The 20750-nt window shown below is 39.0% G+C and overlaps 1 protein-coding gene across 3 annotated transcripts in view; it reads left to right on the top strand.

The window, feature by feature from the left end:
- The window catches only part of LOC142394796 (cGMP-dependent protein kinase 1), a 90499-nt gene extending 70486 nt beyond the window's left edge, over window positions 1–20013 (top strand). For 2 of the 3 annotated variants that reach the window (XM_075478394.1, XM_075478393.1), the window contains exons 8-18: window positions 4311–4376; window positions 7436–7510; window positions 12441–12537; window positions 12673–12812; window positions 15670–15759; window positions 16014–16155; window positions 16458–16621; window positions 16845–16967; window positions 17062–17124; window positions 17208–17274; window positions 17386–20013. In XM_075478394.1, coding sequence (XP_075334509.1) covers window positions 4311–4376; window positions 7436–7510; window positions 12441–12537; window positions 12673–12812; window positions 15670–15759; window positions 16014–16155; window positions 16458–16621; window positions 16845–16967; window positions 17062–17124; window positions 17208–17274; window positions 17386–17484 — 1126 coding nt within the window. In that variant the 3' untranslated portion in view covers window positions 17485–20013. Of the gene's footprint in view, window positions 1–3520; window positions 4074–4310; window positions 4377–7435; window positions 7511–12440; window positions 12538–12672; window positions 12813–15669; window positions 15760–16013; window positions 16156–16457; window positions 16622–16844; window positions 16968–17061; window positions 17125–17207; window positions 17275–17385 lie in introns of those variants that run through there. The other variant, XM_075478395.1, reaches the window with a different exon arrangement.
- Window positions 20014–20750: the final 737 nt, after the last annotated feature.

The raw sequence follows: 20750 nt of genomic DNA, 5'->3' as shown, positions 1-20750 counted from the left end.
AGAATTTTAGACTTTTGCAGACATTGTTTTAATGTAGCTACTGCTACTACTAAAGATCTGAAGCTTTTCTTGTGACTCAAAAGTATCTTGTTAAAAGAAACCCCATGCTGCTTTTTATTTTAATAGGAAAGGTGCACATCTTTTGTTTAGCTAAGCGGTTTCAAACACGAGCTCTCTGACGGAGTTTCCCACCAATGAAGACATTTTATTTTGGATGTTGGAACTCATGAGGGATGGCAGTGCTGTAAACAAAGGAAAGCGCTGACAGTCATTTGCAACTAGAGCCCAGAATTGAACAAGTATGTACCAGTATGGCAGATGTGCAAGCAGAAATTTGCCAGTCTGAAATAAAGAAAACAAACACCACTGCCAAAGTTTAATTTTTTGGCAGGCTGTTCATTTGTGGTAAGCTCAGACATCTGGGAATTACCACATTATCTTTGTTTAAATAACCAGATATAAACAGTATGATTCATGTTAGGTTAGGTTAGTCCAACAACATAGCTCAATATTAGAACATGCACCAAAAAGGAGCATTTTAAAACAATTCCCTTCTTTAATGAACAGCAAAGAAGAGAGAGGTAGTTATTTGGGAATATGCACACCCTGTTCATAATGTGGACGAAAGTACACAAACACTGGCTGACTCAAAGTACTTCAGGAGGGATACGACAGGTGAATAGAGTAAGATGTTTCACTAAAATATTTCAGCATGAAACTTACCTTGTTGATTATTATGTAGTTTATATGACAAATCTAAACATTGAATGAAGCCAGGTTAAAGATTATTGATAGATTTTACTGACATAGTGGTCAATGATTTTTGTAAAGGGAATTCTGGATATCTATATTAATAAATTACCATCAAAAGCGAGGAACTCTCTATGTTTTCAGAAATGGGAACAAAAAAGGCAAGTTAATTTATCCTAAGAAGTAAAAAAGATCCACATCTAAATGACGAATCCCCTCATAAAATCTGGCCCCTGACCCGCCTGAATACATTTGTTTCACAGACTTTGGACAAAATCCCTGGCTTTGTGTCTCGAAACCACATCTTGTTCTTGCCCCAGTCCTGATCTGTGCTAGATTTCCCTTTCTGCACCCTGTATAACTGCTACCCTACTTGCTGCCTTCAAGCACACCCTGTTTTCATAACCTCCTTCCCAGTACACCAGATCACTGTCCAATTACCGTGTTCATTGCAAACATCTACTGGAAATCAACACCACAAGCTTCTGTGTAAGTCCAAAGGGCATTCCAGACACAGCATGCAGCTGCTTTTAGTGAGTTGGTGCTTGCACAAGTGTGCATATGTGTGTGTGTGTGTGTGTGTGTGTGTGTGTGTGTGTGTGTGTCTGTTTCCAGTGCATCTCTTCTTTTGCCACAATTAACAAGTGTAGAGCCATCATGGCATGACTTGAACTCAGCACTGTGCACATGAATCACACTGACAGATATTGTTTCTGGATTGTGTTTCGTATAGAACGGGGCTATTATCAGTGCCAGGACACTCCACAGTTGTTTTCCTCAGCAGCAGGGGAAAGGTGTGACAAGCCTCTCTTTTGCTGAATGGAAAGGGCGCAAGTCAAAGCTCCAGGTTCATTGTGAGATTTACAAAGAAAAGTTATGTGTGTTCAACCAGACTTTGCGTAGAACAAGGAAGAGTTATTTTTCTGAAATCATCAAAAACTGCAGTAACAACTCTCGTGTTAACAAACCCTCCAGTTTCACTGCCTTTAGAACTCATCTCTGCATCCAAGTGTAATGAGTTTGCAATATTCTTTAATGACAAAGTTCAAGGCATTAAAAATGCAATAATTTCCACAAATAACTACTCTGCAGCCAGCTAGACACAGAGAGCTGACACATTTTACACCTGTTACTGACAAAACAGTCGAAGAGATCATCTGCAGTCTAAGTTCGTCGATGTGCTGCCTTGATGAGATACCCATTAGATTTCTAAAGTCTGTGCTGAGCAGTTTGTTACCACAACTCGCTCATCTAGTTAACATCTCACTCCAGACTGGAACATTTCCAAAGGCCTAAAAAACTGCTGCCATTAAACCTCTTCTAAAGAAGAGCAATCTTGATGCCACAGTACCTGCCATTCTTAGGCAAAGTCTTAAAAAAAGTTGTATACCGACAGCTTACCGACTTTCTCCTGTCTATCAATGCTTTTGAAACTTTTCAATCCTTTCCAACCTGAGTGCTGCCTTTGACACAGTTGACCAGGCAATCTTATTACAGAGATTAGAAGACTGGGTGGGAATATCTAGTAGTGCTTTAAACTGGTTCAAATCCTATCTTGAGGACAGGAAATATTTTGTTGAAATTGGTAAACGGCTACGGCTACAAATGAAACGAGGGTTTTTTTGAAAACGGGTACGAAAATTATTGCGACCACACAGGAAAGCTTCTGTAAAGATATCAGGTCCAGATGGCAACGCCACGCTTGCTGAAAACGATGCAGTACACACGCCACACCTCTATGTGCGCTGTAAGCCACCCCCACCGGTTACACCAGAACAATAGAAGAAGCAATGCGCATGCGTTTACGCCCCTACTTCTACCAGCGCGAAGCTCACGTTGTTCCTTCAACAACGCCGCTGTAGTTAGCAGTGTCTGCAGCAGTGCTACTATCAATGTTGTGGGGTCCATGATGGTTGCTGTATGTCCTTGTTGTGTTGTCTTCTTCCGGATTTTGAATGGAAGCCACTTTTTGTTCTGGTCACTGACGTATGTGTTTACGTCACTGGCGTTGGCCATGTGGCTGTGACGCAGATGTAAACAAATCCGTTCTGGCTGTAACAATGGAAACGAAACGGCGGCGTTCTTAGATCTTCCCACTCTGGAACCCGTTCTCCAAAAATATCGTTTTGGGGTACTGGGAACGCCGGCTCCATGTGGCAGCCAAACGATAAGCAAAAATATCGGTTACAGTGAAAAACGTTTCCGTGTAACCAGACCCTAAGAAGGTTCCAGGTGATTAAGCGTGCAAAGTGTGTGTGTTGGGTGTTGAGTTGATTATAGATGTCCACTAAAAAAAAAAGTCACATTTAAAGTTGTTTAAATTTTTGAATTCTTAAATTATCTACTACATTTTTGCCTAATAAAATGTTTATTAATACTGTAATCAGGTCTTTGTTAATGGTTCTGAATACTGATGTGGGTGAAGAAAGCATTGGCAGCAGTGTTTGCAAGATTGATGTGTTAAGACCGTGGATGCAGGTCATGGAGCGTTACCAGCGGTTGATGTAACTGCATGTGCTATGCTTGCCGGAGGGCCTCAGTGGTCAACTCCTGATATAGCCTCTGCCCCCAACGAATGCCGCCAGCCTCTCCTCTGCGCTCTCATCGGCTGTAGTCCTCGCCATTAAAAAGCTGTTGTTCACCAACCAGCTGTGACCTTTATTCAAACAGGTTAGCAGAAAGAGTGAGACAGCGTTTGAGTGTTTGTGAGCGTGCAAGCTGGGGGGGGGGGCATGCTTTTTTGGATGGGAAGACAGAGGGAGTTTACATGGCATGAGGAAGAACTGTCACCTCAGTTCATTGAAATAGGTTGCCATATGTCTGTGAGTTCAGAGCAGACACAGAGGATGATTGTCAGTGACTGTTAGTGCTTCAGCTGAAGTGAATTGACTCTCTTTGGATCTAGAACATAGCTTGTTTCGGCTATCGCAGCCCATCGGGATATTAAATCCATCAAATGACCTGAGCTTTTTTTCATTTTTCGAAAAGATGAACGGGCCATAAAACAATCTACTTATGGGACATTCCCTGAAGAATTTTCAGCATTTTTGTATTGTTTTAGGTTATGTTAGAAAGGACTCCACTACACTTGGACTAGAGTCTTACAGAAAATTACTACAGAGGTGTTTGATTGGAGGGCTGCCCTTGGCAGTTTGCTGCTTCAGCACTGGAGCTTATCCCTGTGGGACTCGGCGTACTGCACATTTTTCGCATTGAAGGATGGATTCTTGGGATACAGATTCAGAGGATTCCTGTGATTGGGGTAACTCCTCTGAAGAAGCATCGTCAGAGGAAGATGAACTTGATGTCAAATATAATAAAAAGTAATGTCTGTCCTGCAGTGTGTGTTGCCTGCTTTAAATTATGTTTTCATGTTGTGTGCCAGTTCCATGTAGAGTCAATGCAGTTCAACTTGACGAGAAGCTTAACCGTGTCAATCATCAAACCTATAATAAAGCATTTCAAATCAATGATAATGTGATTTAATAATGGCATTGTTGCGTGTGATAATTGTTTAGACTACTTAACTAATTTAGCTGTCTTATGTTCATTTTCCCCAGGGAGGACATCAGGACAGCCAACGTCATTGCAGCCGAGGCGGTCACCTGTCTGGTCATTGATCGAGAGTGAGTATCAGTAAGGCTGTTAATTGATTGTTGATTCATAACATTTTAGCCTAACATGTTTGTACATGTGGCCGCGGGAAAGGTTCAAACATCAGTGAGCCATGTAAGTTTTTCATTTTTACACAAATTTAGACACTTATAATTTTGTTGGCCTTGTTTTTACATTTCCAAAGCCACAAAGACATCAAAACTCTTTTGGAAATTTGTTATTCAACAAAACTCCACTAAATTAAAATGAAACAAAATAGATCTATTCAGTAGCAGAAAGGGATTTGATGGATCGGGTTTCATGTCAAATAATGTGCAATTTATAGCAGAAATGAAAATCTGAATTGAAAAATATTAGATTACATCGATGATTTTTGATTACGCTTACTCACTTCAATACATTCAGGGAGTTTGCTGTTACAGCATTACTTATTTCTGAATGATCAATTCATGTATTTTCATACATCTAAAATAATAGAGGTTTATGCTTTATATTACCTTTTTAGGGTGGTGCAAAATGTTTAATTAACTTGAACAACGAAAGACTGTCAACACAACATTGTATAGCTGCTCACATAGTTTGTGAGTTAGAAAATCATTAAAGTTCCCTCTTTGTTCAGGACTAATCTAGATTTGGATTTGCTTCATTAAAACTTGTCAAAAAGCCTGGTGTAATGTCCTAATTTTAGCTTCAGTTCAGAATTTAGAGAGATGCTACATCTGAACTACTACTTTTATGAGACAATCATCTTTTATGTGAGAATAGTCATATTTTTAAACTTCTGAATGTTGCTTTTTCTGCTCTTAGCCCAAACATTTGCTTTCGATCTTTCACTACACTAATGTGGCTAGCTGTGTTTTATGGGAAAGTTGTACATTAAAATAGTTACCATATTATCAAAGAATACAACCTTTGAACATCCTTGTCTCTAGCATTCAATTGTGTGGTTAAAATAGACAAGCGACGCATTCAGCCTGAAGAAGAGATGGTGTCATCTTACTTCAGGCCTCCCTCTGGCCTCAGGGAACAGGCACATCCTCAGGGCGAGCAGGGGGATAGTAAGTGAGTCATCCAGCAAAAGTGATTACAATGGCCTGTCATATAAGTAGCTAATGCTGTCACACAGCTGGTTCCGTGCATGCGTCACACCGACAGCCCAGTTGGTACAGGATTTTTGTTTTGCAGCGTTTGTTATTCTACATGACTTTATTCATTTTCTGTATATCCACAGAAACCTTTTAATGAAATAGTGCAGCTTAAGTAGTAAGACAATGATAATGGCAGGATGCGTGGTAAAGAGAGATGGAATAAATACAAGCATCAGGGAGTTCCAGAATAATTCTTCTGAGCTGAAAGTAAAATGAGCTGAAAGACAAGTGCTCCGATAGAAACATAATAAGTCATATTCTGTATCTCAAGCATATATGAAGTATCTCTGGACAGATTGTGTCTTTTTTTAACGTTTGATTTAAATACTTTATTTTACTACTGATTTGGATGCTCTGCTGGTTACTCTGGCACTTTTTTTAATCTGTTATGATGCATAACCATGGCAACCGAGAAGTTGTTTGCATGTAGGGCCATTGAGCTTTCCAAAGCCTAAGAAAAGCCTGAATTAAGACCCCAAATCCAAATGTGTTGAAGAGGAGACATCGAGGAAGAATAGCAGGAACAAAATGGAGAGAAAGGAGGAAGAAATTTAAACCATTTCTTCCCCTGATCATCGTGGGAAATGCGACGTTACTGGTAGATAAAATGGATGAACTTCGATCCCTGACGAGAACGCAGCAGGAATATCAGGAAGGCAGGGTTATATTTTATCACCAAGACATGATTGCAGGAACAACTCTAACACCTCTCTACTCAGTTTTAAGACTAAATGGTTCGACTGCAGACAGACAGATAACAGGGAAGGAGGAGGGATTGCAGATCGGTAACAACAGATGGTATAATCCTTGGCATGTCACAGAGAAGGAGCATCTGTATGCCCTAGATGTTGAACTGTTGGCTGGGAGTTTCTGACAATTTTGTCTACTGAGAAAGTTAACTTTTGTTACCAGTGTACTCATTAGCTAAGTTGTTGCCAAGCTACAAAAGAAACCTGAGTCTATCATGGCAAACTTTGATGATTTCTACCAGACCTCTCTCTGCTACACTTCAAGTTTCCAAATGTTTTTCAATGTGTATTTTATTTTATGTATTTGATTCAAACACTTTATTATAATATCAATAATATTTGATATATACTGATATACTGCAGCAATAAAATTCACCTTTGGATGAATTGAATTGAATTGAATTGAAGGCTGCACGGCGGTGTGGTGGTTAGCACTGGTCGTTCTCAGGGATTTTGCATGGTCTCCCCATGTATGTGTGGGTTCTCTCTGGATACTCTGGCTTCCTCCCACTGTCCTAAAATATGCATGTTAGGTGCTTCTAAAAATTGTCCTTAGGCGTGAGTGTGAGCATGTGTGGTTGTTTGTCTTGTTTGTCTCTGTGTGGCCCTGTGATGGACTGGCGACCTGTCCAGGTTGTGCCCCGCCTCTTTCCCAGTTTCTTATTCTGAAATGAACAACTTTCATGCCCAATGAGAGTTTAGAAGTTAACTTTGATTCCAAAGGCATCAAAAGAACAAGGCTTCTCTGTGTTTGTCAGCTGAGTAACAACTGACTTTATACTCATGCCCAATCATAATTTACATAATGCCTCTTCATTCAGCAGGAATTAATGTGCTCTCTACTTTTGTATCAAACTTTCCAATCAACCAACATCAGAGTGTTTTACACCTTTTCATTTGTCTTCTCCTCTATGATCTTAAAGGCTTGTCTCTAAAAGTAGGCTGATGAATACTTAATAGTAACTGGTGGTATTTTTATGGGAATCTGACGACAGATTGTCTGTAGTGTACAAACTGCTGTAGTGCCAGGAAACATAATTTATTAATTCATTACATGCATGACAGGAGAATGTGTGTATTACTTTAGCCTGAATAGATTGTGGAATGTTGAACAACGTCATGTCTGGAAAGTTCAACCAAGAGCTGTTGTAACATTTACTGTTTGTGTTTCAGTTCATTCAAGCACCTGATTGGAGGTTTGGAAGATGTGTCTAGTAAAGGCCATGAGGACGCTGATGCCAAAGCCAAGTAAGTCAAATTTGAATTATTGTTCAAAATTAATTACCCAAAATATTTATCACGTACAGTACTGTGTAAAAGTCTTGAGCCACCTATAATTTCTACACATTTTGCTTCCAAGGAGCCAAACTTTTTGTTATCTTTTAAGTCTTGAATATTGGCAGCTTTTTCGCTCTCTTTCAGTCCAATTCTTGTAACTACCCATTTTCAAAGAAATAAGATCTTATGTTTGTTAAGCCACTTAACACACTTAAGACTGACCTTGTATAAAAAAAAATACAACAAACTTAGCAAATAACCTATTTTAGATGATATTTTTACGCACTTTGTGATTAGCAGCCTGTCACAGAGGCACACAATTTGTTCCCATTTAGTTAGGCCAAAAACTTTGCATGTCTCAGCATGTTGTGCAAATTATCTTTAAAAACTTTGAGGCAACTGGACCAGTGGAGGATATACGAAGCAGTGGCAGCCCTAAAAAAAATCTATCAATAGCACATGAAAAGTACCTTAACCCATAAGAACTCAGAAAATTATAAGGAATATAAAATAGACCAAATGGACCACATAGATCACATTTAAAAAAATAAAATAAAATAAAAAAATTCAAACACCATTACCAAATGTCAAAGATCTGTAATGTTACATAAGTTATATTGCCCATTTTGGTCAATTAACTTGAGTTTCAATCATTTGTGACACCATATGGGTTCAAATGATGTCATGAGAAAATAGAGGAAAGAAATCCGCAAAGTTCTGACACAGGACCTGAGAGATGCATCTGGCCCTTCAGTTGATCCATCTGCTGTTCGCTGAAGCCTCAAGTTCCCCATGGAAGGGACACAAAAACTGGACTGAAAATCACTTACAACATGTCTTATGGAGTAAAGAATCCTCCACAGAGTCCAGACCTCAACATTACCGTAAGCTGTGTGGGATCATCTTGACAGAGAACAGAACAAAAGGCAGCCAACTTACAAAGAAGAGATTTTGGGTGTCCTCCAAGAAGGCTGGAGAACTATTGCTGAAGACTACTCAAAGAAATTATAAGAAAGTTTAAAAAGGCTCTGTTAAAGAGTGAAGGAAGTTGTGCCAAATATAGACTTTCAAGATCATTAAGATTGCACAAACTCTGTTTTTGGCTTATATACCATATTCACATTTATGCTTGCACATTTTTCCATTAATTGTTGCAACTATCTCCTGCTTTCCTGTCAATATAAAGAAATGATGGGTGGCTCCAGACTTTTTTATGGCACTGTATAAATCGTATATTTACGCTAGTTCCTTTGTATCGTCAATTTCCTCGACCTTAGTAATCAAAAACTATTACTAACTGCATCAAAACTATATCTTGACTGCTGATTAACTGCTGTTTTTAAAGAAACATGCGTCAGGACAGATGTTAATGTTGAGTGCCTTTAGGTGTGTTACATAACAAGAAAACATACAGTTGGCAAACCAGAAAACATCCTGCTCTATTTCTGGAGGAATTAATACGTACAGCCCTCTCTTTATCATCACTATGGAAGGATGAGAATAACATCATAGAAAGCACAGATGACCTTGGCCATGAGGTGGGCATCTTGGGGTTGAATAAGCCACCTAATAGCATAATTTGATACTTCACTGATTATGCTGTAAACCAAGGTGAGGAGAAACACAAAGTCAGCAGTGACAGATTACAGAGAGCGTGCGAGCAGAAACAGCGCATGCGTTATGTAGATGGATGCACGGAGGGAAGCTTGATGGCAATAGAACAGGACTGGTGACAAGACGACTAGACTTCTGTGCAATACTTTGGATTTCTAGCTGACTGCTGAGAGTGACAATCATCTTTTGCAAGTCAGTGGCACTAAGTCTGCAAAGAGCAGAACATGACACCAGTTACTGAATTGGAAAGAGGCAATGGGGACTGAGATTGGATGACTACAATGAGAGGTCCCTTGGTTCATGTCTGGCAGTCACCCCTGGCCGGGTATCCCCTATGGCTCACTGCAGCTGGTGATTCTTCTGCCAGCAAATCCTGACAAATAGAAACCTACAGTGCACCTTCCTAACCCCATTCTTCAGTAAAAAGTATGACGTAAGTAGTATTACTATGTACCCTAAAATCAGCCCTGTCCTCTCACAGAACTCCTTCAACTTCCTGAAATCTGTCTCATCAAACCTGTTTTCACCCTGATTAAGGTAGCTTTCCCTGTCACGTGCTGTCTTGTATCTTGCTCCCTCCCCAGCAGAGCATAATTTGTCTCACGGTGAGCAAAGCTTAAGTCAAGATCCCATTGTGATGGAAACTATCTATAATTGGTCACGGTGGATAAGCACATTTCAGCAGTAGCTGTATGGCGAACTACAGCTGCTCTCTGTGAGGCTGACAGGTCTTTTCTTCAAAGACTACCTCCCTGTTCCGTTTCGCATGCACACATTTTGATTGAGCGAGTTCTTCTCCTGGCAGGAGAAGCTTTATTTTACACAAGGTAGAGTGGATATTTCACTTGTCTATTTCTACATAAGTGACAACTTTTTTTCTTTTCTTTTTTTTTGGAAAGCAACGTGAGAATCTGTAGACAATATTCAAATGTATTTGATCTCGTAAAGGCAATTTTCTCTTTGCTTGTTCTCAATATTAAAAGTGACCATTCTCACGTTAGTTACATCCAGAAAAAAATCCCTCTATGATTGAAGATTGTTGAGAAAATTACCCTGTATGACTCAGCATATCCAATGTCTTTTGTGCAAGTGTGGAAGTTCTATCTGCAGGAAATACTCGCAAATAAATATTGCATTTAATGAGAGCCATCTTTAAGGTCACAAGTGCTTTCTTCCCCTGACTCTGCTCCCTAGAGTCAGGCTAGACCAAAAAGAATGGGAGCAAAATGAATTAGGATGATAGCACACACTCACTCACATAATGTACTCACACAAAAACTTATCCTCACTGGGATTGCATCATTTTTATGACCTCATCCGCTCCGTGATACAGATTATCACCCACTGGGGTGCTACTTGACCTGCATGGATACTTTGTATTGCTGTGGTTGAAATTGATTTTCCAGGCAACATTAATAAATAATGTGTTATTTCAGTCTCATGTAAAACACCTTAAAATACATAAACTGTGTAAGTAACCAGAGACACTTTACAGTGTTGGATGCAGCTGAAACCTACAGAAATCTCTGTTTGATTAAAGGTACTAGTTTTGATGTCTATTTCGGATGGTTGGATGGTTCCTGCCTCAATGGACCTGCTCATCAGTATCATATTCAAGATTCTGAAATTCATGCCTTAGTCGCAGGGAATGAGCAAGTAGTGTTTTCTATATCTGCACATGTATATGTGTTGTAAATATCTCTACTTTTCATTGATTCCCTCCGATCCAGTGTGTCTTTAGGACATGCAGTAAGAACTATGAATCTCTTAATCGCAATTCATTTCAATGAATTTCCTGTTTTTATTGTTGCCTTTTTTATTTTCTCATTAAAGTATTTAGTGTGTCTGCAGAATTTGATATATGTGGTTATTCTTTTATTTGCAACTTAATTCAAAAGAACATGAAGTTTTTGTTCACATGCTTATGTTTTTTGCCTTAAGATACAACAATGCTGCCATCTGCTGGCCAAATAATGACATTACTCCTCCTCCTTTTCTATTTCTATCTTTATAGATTTATGAAACTTCCTTATCAGAACTTAAACACATCATGTTTACTGTATGTTCATCTCATACCGTAGATTTTAAAGTGTTTCTTCTTTGTGTGCAAACCCAAAGTCAACATGACCATGATAATACCCCCCCCCCCCCCCCACAGAGTAATTTTTTGGCTCTTGCTTTGTTTCCCTCTGTCCTTTTCTTAAGCAGAGATTATTTTTGGATTTGCAGTCTTCTCAATGCTAGCTCAGACAAATCAAGAGGAGAAAAAGATGAAAGGCTCATCGGTAAATGTCAATGATAGTAGTAGTGCCCACATAAACACAAATAAACAGTGAGTGTCCTGGTAACCTGATGTGTTTCTGAGAAACATTGTGTTCAGTAACCTCTCAACACGTGCCACCACAAGGCCCAGTGGCATGTGGCTGAGGGAAAGGGTTTAATTCTTCTGGCATGGAGAGTAACTGATGTGTAAAGCCGATAGGAAACAACTCGAATTCCCCACTCACATCTGACATAGCCATGTAATACAGGAAAAAGGGAGGGAAAAGAAAGACATATTGTATGACATTTTATTTATTGAATTCAAAGCTAGAACAGTGCTCATAAAATGAGACATTGATACTATTAAGTAAACAAACTCAAAAGTTGACTGACTTTTGTGAGCAAGTCTTAATTGTTTGGCCTGACATTGAGTTGATGCTCAGATCCACGTGACCCAGAGAGGCCTGTCCTGGCTCAGATCAGTCCTAAGCCCACTGATCCAGAGACTGAGCAGATGAAACTCTGTCTGGATCAAACAATAACCAGAGAAGACAGAGGGCATTTGGGGATAAGGGATGAATACTTGGAAATACTCTCCACTGCCAGCATGTGCAGGTCAGCCATGTCATATTGTAGTGTTCCGTGGCAGAGCCAAGTCATAGCTTCACAGTCAACTGAGACGTGGACAGCTTGTGTGACAGATATACTCTTTTGTTCTCTCCTATCAAGAATGGTGACAGTCGGTCTGTGTTCTAAGAGGTCAAAATAATTTGCCAGAAGACTAAATTTACACACATCCTGTTCATCTGTTAGTATTCATACACTCCACATCCTCAAAAACATCCTTGATAGATTACTAGGAGTTAAGTCCTCAAAGATTTGCAAACAAATGAGCTCACGGCGAAACGGATATTTTGTCTCAGTTTGTTGAAAGTGGATTATGTGCTCTTTCATCCTTCATCTCATCCCTAATCCTGGTCCCATGTTTTCTTTTTTCTTTTTTCCCTTTTTCCTGGCACTACAGGTATGAAGCAGAGAATGCGTTTTTCTTCAATCTCAACCTAGCTGACTTCAACATCATCGACACTCTGGGGGTTGGTGGCTTTGGAAGGGTGGAGCTGGTACGGAACACTGCGCCGTGACATTAACACAAATGATTATATTTCTTTGCAATGATCTTTAAGATCAGCTTTGCAGGTTCACATGCAGCAAGATCTTTGTATTTTAACTTTTTTTTTTCTTCCCTCTTACTGCAGGTTCAACTCAAGAGCGACGAGAGCAAAACGTTTGCCATGAAGATCCTAAAAAAGCGACACATTGTTGACACAAGACAGCAGGAGCACATTCGTTCGGAGAAGCTCATCATGCAAGAGGCCCACTCTGACTTTATTGTTAGGTACACACCCAGAACAACGCTATTGAAAGGCTATATAGCTCATAAATTATGTATACGGCTGACATTTCATGATCAGTGCTTTATTACCTCAGAGCCATGAGTACCCAGGCTTAATTATCAGAGAATTCTTTGTGGAGCTTGCAGAGCTTCCTCTGCAAAACGTATTAATAAAGTCAGCTCACTTATGACCAGTGTAATTATTCAGTTTCCAATTAGACTAACTTGATGAACATGATTACGAAAGAAAAAAGAAGGCCTACGAACACAAATGCTTTTTTAGTTTGGAATTGTTCAGTGTCTAATTCATGAGCAATAAGAATACAGAGAGCTAATAGAGATGGGAGACAGCACACAAAAAAAAACAAAAACAGCAGAGTACTGAACCTAAGCCAAAACACAGATGCAGTAATGATTAGGAGGTTCACCAAGAACCATATTACAAACACATGTCTCAGTGGTTGTGCATATTTTGAAATTTACTTTTTGTTTGTTTTCTTTGACCACTCAGACATTACATGAAGCCAGTCTTCAAAGAAAATGTCCAGGAGAAAAGCAGTCGCTGAAAAAAAAATGCCACAAAACTGTAAGATTAAAATGAGCTGAAGTACACAATTAAGACTGATGATGAATTTGGCAGCTCGGTGGTCAGATGAGACTAAAATAAGCAATAAGCAACCTAATTTGATCCAAATTGAGTTGAACTTGCTCTGCTGGCTGAGACTCATTTTATGACTACATAGAGCCAACTGTAAAACATGAAAAAGGGAGTGTATTGATACACAACTGTGAAACGTATAGGGAAGATGTCAGTAAATGGCATTGTTAACTTTAAGTTGTTATATTGAAACAATGACAGAAATCTATTTCAAGATGCACGGTGGACACATTTCACAACTTTAAGCATTTCTAAACAAAGAGAAAAAAATTTGACTTGATCTGAGCAAGAATGACACCTGACATGATATCAAAAAAATTAAAATAAACACACTTCAGAGCACTTAAGAAATCGAGTAAGTATCAGTACAGAGTATACTCGATTATGTTACAAATGTTAACAGCCTGGTTAACGGGCTATAATTTGCATCAAATTATGAGTTTTGTGCTTGTGTTGCCAACTGTGATGTAGATAATTTTTGTTGCTATCAATTTATATGTCGAGCAGTATCAACATAGAAATAACAATATCGAAACTGCTCTCTAACTTGGGCATTTTGATACCAAAGGGAAGTTACTGCTCTAATTAGGAATCTGATTGATCCTTTACTGGCCACTCATACAGACCCTCAGTAAGTTCTCTTTTTTGAACAAGCAGTTTTTCCTGCTCCTGTGTTTCTCCCTTCAAACTATCAAATACAGGAGTGGTCCGTGGCGTAGTGGGTTGAGTAGGCGCCCCATATACAAGTGGCTATAGTCCTCGCTGCAGCTGGCCCTGGTTTGAGTCCCACATCGGACGGTCCTGTGCTGCATGTCCTTCCCCCTCTCTCTGCCCCCTGCTTCCTGTCTCTCTGAACTCTCCTATCCATTAAAGGTTAACAGACCAAAAAAAAAACCAGTATCTTTTGTTGGCAAAATCCAGAAGGCCTGTCACAGAGCAGCATCCACTGCTTTAAAGAATAATTGCCGGTGCCTGTGGCAAATAACAGTATAAAATGTAAATCGTTCATTTTTTGGGGGATATTAGAAAAATTGAAATAAAAGAATCATTACAAATCAAGTGTTCAGAGCTGTCTAAAGCCTGGTATTTTGGCTCTCTGAACTTATCTTAACATACTTATTTCAAAAACATCATTGGCCATATTTCATATGGAAATCTAACTTTTATATTATATTAACATTGTATATAAAACACTGAAAATGAGGAGTGCTGAAGGCAAGAGAGGCCATGTTTGAAACTTGTTTTGTAGTGATAATGGGTTAATTATGCCATTATCTCGAGATAAGGAGGCTTGTTACCCTCGTTATCTCAAGATGATGGGTTAATATATTCTGTTAGCTCAGCCCTCTAAGTTCGTTTTCCTGTCTCTACAAACAGTGGGATTGCCAGTGAGGCAGCTTCTGCCTGAAGTGTAGCAAAGTTGGTGAAATGAAGTAACGAGTGCGTTTTTGTGCTTGTGTTATCCATGCCCACAGATGCCATTGTTCATGCTCAGAAGCAGGCATTTACAAAACTCAGTGCAGCAAACTGAATTGTGCATCCATGCCTTGACCTAAAGCAACACTAGAAAAGTTTGTGAGCCTTAAAGCTATGTGCTGCTGTGAAGCACACTGACCTTTGATATGCATATTCCTGGGCCTGGAAGTGCCCTGGAGCACCCCGGGGCTGAGATACCACACGTCAGAACTTTGGTTTCTAGCCCTGCGCCAGACCGTTTAGCTCTAGTGGGCTTTTGTTTAGATATGATCTGTGTGGCCTCTTCAACAAATTATTGTGTGTGGCTGTGTGTGGAGATTTGTTTTTATAACAGAGGTGTAACATCCCACAATTGTAGGGGAAGCCAAAGAGCAAAAAAAAAAGCCACATTCTCTAGTGTCACTTTAATGTTATAGATCCTCCCCATCTGTCATGACAATGATGATTAACAAGGACACTAGATGTTAACACAAGAACCACTCATTTTAAATTTTCAGTTGAAAAGCTTAACATCTCTTCTTCTGCTCGTTGAATTTCTGTGAAACATACAGTGTACATTGTTCAAAGATCTTTTAATGCACGGTGTTAGTGGTCATTTTAGAAGTAAAAGCCCTTCTTTAAATATGTAATGTGACCACCCAGAGTAACTATTTGCTTTTATCCTGTTCAATAGTCTTTTAACTGTTATGGATTTAAAATTGAGTCTTGTTTATTTCTTTTTTCCAGACTCTATAGAACCTTCAAAGACAGCAAGTACCTCTACATGTTGATGGAAGCCTGTTTGGGTGGAGAATTATGGACGATCCTTCGGGATAGGTAAGTTTGATTTTACCAGATGAGATATAAAGTAACTGATTGTATATGTAGAAAGTAAGCATAGCAAATGAATAGTTTATGCTTACTTTTCATTTCTTGACACCTCCTTTGAAGTTTAACTTAAAAAGCCTTCATCGAAGGCCTGAACTAATGAAAGCTGTCAGCTGGTCTAAGAAAAGACATTACTCTTGGTGTTCTCTGTCTTTAAACTTTTTATTTTGCCATTCATCTCAGCTTTCCTGCTGTCTTTCCAGGGGCTCTTTTGAAGACTCAACCACCAGGTTCTACACAGGTTGTGTTGTGGAGGCTTTTGCTTACCTGCATTCCAAAGGCATTATCTACAGAGACCTGAAACCAGAGAACCTCATATTGGACCACAGGGGTTATGCCAAACTGGTAAGAGATCAAAATGTAATCAGCATGTCTTTTGTAGACAGCTGAAATGAAGCAAACAGGAGAAATATCTTTCGCTGATGTTACAGTGAAATATCAAAACAGCTTCGAACAATGCCTCACACCAGTTGAAGATAGAAAAATTATCACTGTTTAAAGAAAAGCATGACTGATGCTGAATGGGATTCGATGATGGGACTATACATAAGATTAAATATTATCTCATATAATATGAATGAAACTGTTCTCTAAGATAATTGACTCTCTGTCAAAAAAATCAACGACAAAATCTCCCTTCCCTTCAGGTGGACTTTGGCTTTGCCAAAAAGATCGGGTTCGGAAAGAAAACATGGACCTTCTGTGGGACACCAGAGTATGTAGCGCCAGAGATCATTCTGAATAAGGGCCATGACATCTCAGCTGACTACTGGTCTCTGGGAATCCTCATGTTTGAGCTCTTAACTGGCAGGTACACACAAGCCCGGGCATGCTCGTAAAAAAATGTGTTCATAGAGAACTCCCTGTGGTAACATACATTACAATGCACAACTGCATGGGAAAATGTTGTGATTTAAAAAAAAAAAAAAAGAATGTGCCAAATTCAAATAGGTGAGTTTAGTGCACAAGCAGATTTAGCATAAAATGCACTTTTTACTTTTATTTAAACTAATCTCTTGGCCTCTGTTGTCTAGTCCTCCATTCTCTGGCCCCGATCCTATGAAAACCTACAACATCATCCTGAGAGGCATTGATATGATTGAATTTCCAAAGAAAATTACCAAAAACGCTGCCAATCTAATAAAAAAGCTATGCAGGTAAGCATTGGTACCTCCGGCAGTTTGACTCTAGTTACTGATTTACGTGGTTTGTATACTGAATCATCCTATGTCGTATTTTTTTCTTCTTCAGGGATAACCCATCTGAAAGACTAGGAAACTTGAAAAATGGTGTCAAAGACATTCAAAAGCACAAGTAAGAGAACTTGGCAGGAAAGAACGTTGTATCTCCTCACAGTGTTGTTGTGTTCTGATGAACTAATAATGTTTTCCCATTAGATGGTTTGAGGGCTTTAATTGGGAGGGCTTGAAGAAGGGAACGTTGACACCTCCAATTATCCCTAATGTAAGTGGATGTTCCTGACATTCTGTGCTCATTACAGATTTTTGTCCCATCTTTTGTTGTCAGTCTTACATTCTTGTTTATTCTTTATGCGAATGATTGTCTCCCTCCCAGGTCACATCAGCAGTTGACACAAGTAACTTTGATAGCTTCCCAGAGGACAATGAGGACCCACCTCCCGACGACAACTCCGGCTGGGACGTGGACTTTTGAAGTCCTCCTCTCCATTTTAAACCAAAAGAAGCTCTTCTTTTGTCAGTTTTGATGGCCTGGAGACCACGTTGGACCTGGTTGGTTTTTTGAAAAAAAAAAGAAAGAAAGAAAACGAAGAAATTAAAAGCAGTAAAAATGAAAGAGAAAAGAACATAAACAGATGGCAAACCCTCTGGGTCACCGATATGCCTTTATTTCACTGTGGCTCTGGATAAAGCATTTATATTGGGACTCTGCTGTAGCACATCTTTGGTGTTGTCTTACACATGAGTGGGCAAAGGCAAAGAAAGTACAGGGATTCACACACACACACACACACAACAGAGGCTGATAATGGAGCCAGATTCTCCCATGTACTAGGGAAAGATGTTCGTGGATGTATGAACATTGACAGTTTGTTTAAGTTTTGGTTCAAGGATAAATAAGATGTGAAAACATGACTGTTCAAATAGAGAGGAGAATAATTGTTCATTTTCTTTGCTAGGTTTGTCTCTCTGCAGTACTTGGTGAAATTTTGGTTGGGAACATGATATTACTGCAGTTGTTCTCTGTTTTTTGACATGCAGCCGCTTGCAGTAATCTATGATCATTTCCAGAGATCTGCACACTATAGTTTCCAACTATCCAGTGCTCAAGACCATCCTGAATGTCACATTTTCCTATTATTTAACATACATATTTGGCATACAGTATGTACAGTACATAGTATTTGAATTTACAGGTTACTTTGTCATACATAAACACAACCGGGATAAAATCAAATACTTAGGACATTTAATGTGAGATTAATCTACCTTAAAAAGCACAAACACTGTGCGATCAGTGGAAAAAGTTGTAACTCTTTAAGTGCCCTGCTTAAAGTTAAATGAATCACACACCGGCACATATGACATGCTAGTATTTCCATGAAGCAATGTGTCATTATGCACTTAAGACCATTAACTGAGAAAATTAGCAGTTATAGCTCATTTCAAGATTCAGTATAAGTCATAGTCTTTTTTATGTGCTTTTAATCACACACATTGATGTTTCTCTGCCTATATTTTCTTTGGTTTGTTTTTAAATCACTTAAATGCCTCTTCCAATTCACTTAAACCAGACATCCTTTGCTTGCTCCTGTACAGCTATGACATAACTGTGAACATGGTTTCAGTGTCTTTGGTGCTGATGATTAATTATAGGTGATGTTGACATGACAGTACTGGTTATTGTTTTTTCGATTGTGATTTCTTTGTTTCTTTTTTTTTTTTGAGCTTGGTTACTTTTTAACGTACTTGATGTCATTTGGAAAATTAGAGACTTGTATAAGTTTGAAGACTTGAGTGGACTTAGGTCCTCTTTTCCATCTCTTGACACCAATGTTGAGTTGTGTAAAGTGGTATTTTTAGGGGATTCAATTATCTGTGTGAAGTTAATCCTTATAAATTCACCATTTTCTCACTTTTGGGGATAAAATTGAACACCGTAACATTATCTTAAAACAAGCTTTACATAATGTCATGTTATTTGAATTTTAAAATGCGCCCTAGAGACCAACAGTGAAAGGAGAAAACATATTCTATGAAAGTTTCACTTTGCATCATGGTCCTTCCACCATCACCCAGCTCATCAACTCCTACATTAAAAAATCAGAACATAAACTCAAAAGGATTGTAAGTGCCTTAAGACGATGGCATATAAAATTAAAATCACACAACCTTTTCAATGCTGTATGAACACATACACCTCAAAAACGTGTGTCCTCTTAGATGGCTGCTTTTCATCCTTTGTTATATCCAATAAATACATTAATCACCATGTTAAGAAAATCTTTAGTAATTTGATGAACAACAAAAGTGTATATGAAAAAAAAAAATTCTGCATAAGCCTCTTTTTTTTTAATCTCATGGGAACATTTATTCACAGTAAGATGATAAAAAAAAATGTCCTACCTGACATGCAATGACATGCTTTTCTCTGCTTATCCTCTTTGATCTTAAGAAGTCAACCAGTAATGGCCTGATATGAAACACCAGTGAGCATTGATCATTACTCAGACAGACCATCCATCACCTGTTTAAGCCGTAAAATGTGAACATTTAGAGAGGGCAAGAAGGATTTGCAGTTTTGAATATAAAACTCATGTTGCCACCATTGACAATCTTTAAGAGTTAGACAGCATCGATCATAAGACATCATGATTCAAATTCTCATTTTGTTTATGGGTTTGAATAAAGCTGAACAGATTTGACATCAGGAAGTCAGGTAGACTGACACATTTACATTCACATTATACATCTTTCGATGGAGAGCTTAGAATTAGTAGAAATCTTAATGCTGTAAATATATCGAAGGTATTTGACTGTGGTTTTGTTTGTCACAAAGCCTTATGTTCGTCATCACTCTACAAACCACTGGTTTTGACTTTTTCTTGACTGCCTTCTGCAAAGTGACCAGATATTTGCCTTGTGTTATGTTGTTTTTCAGCTGTAAAATAATTTTGCAGAGTGCCACGTGTAAGATTTTTAAAAATTATAGAGTAAAAAACAATACTTTTGAGTCGTGTTTGTGTCCTAATTCTTTTAAACCACCGAGAGTGGCTGGTTGGATGCTTGTGCTGTGGAGAGTTTGCAGTTTGCAGGAGTTGCCACAACAGGGAGCTGTTGGTAAGAAATTTTTCTTTCAATCGAGGTGCCTCATCTTGGTGTGAACTGTTTAAAGACCCCTGAGATCTAATAATCAGCCCTGGAGTTAGTGTCATCCACTTAAAGGTAAGTGGAGATGATTCAGCTTCTCATAGTCACCCTGTTGTTCGCACAACAAATCTGTTTTGGGGAACGGGGAAATGGCTTCAGTCGTAACAACAGGGTGACACTTTTGGGAGATCAAAGGGGATCAAAGTGCATCAAAGGAGTTCACCTTACCAGCACTGACATTTAGTAAAGTGAAGATAAAAGCTCTACTTCAAAAGATATGCAGCAATTCAAACGCGCAAAGTGCCAGTGTGTTTGTCAGGTGTCCACGGAGTAGATTGCATGTTCACACACACACACGCACAGACACCCGCGTACGGCCTCACACTCAGACGTGGCTTATTTGTGACCAGCAGATGACGTCCAAGTGCCAAGATATTGTATCTTGCTAAAGAAACCATCGCGCACTTCAGCACCTGTGAGCCTCCCATTCTGCTTCTTTAAAGTTTAAGAACATAGGCCTACTAAAACGTTTTCCCCGAAATCTTACTTTTACATTTTCGAGGACACCGTTAACTGTATAAAATCTGTACA

The sequence above is a fragment of the Odontesthes bonariensis genome, chromosome 2 (assembly GCF_027942865.1).
Source record: "Odontesthes bonariensis isolate fOdoBon6 chromosome 2, fOdoBon6.hap1, whole genome shotgun sequence".
Classification (NCBI taxonomy): domain Eukaryota; kingdom Metazoa; phylum Chordata; class Actinopteri; order Atheriniformes; family Atherinopsidae; genus Odontesthes; species Odontesthes bonariensis.
This window is presented reverse-complemented; position numbering and strand designations above follow the sequence as displayed.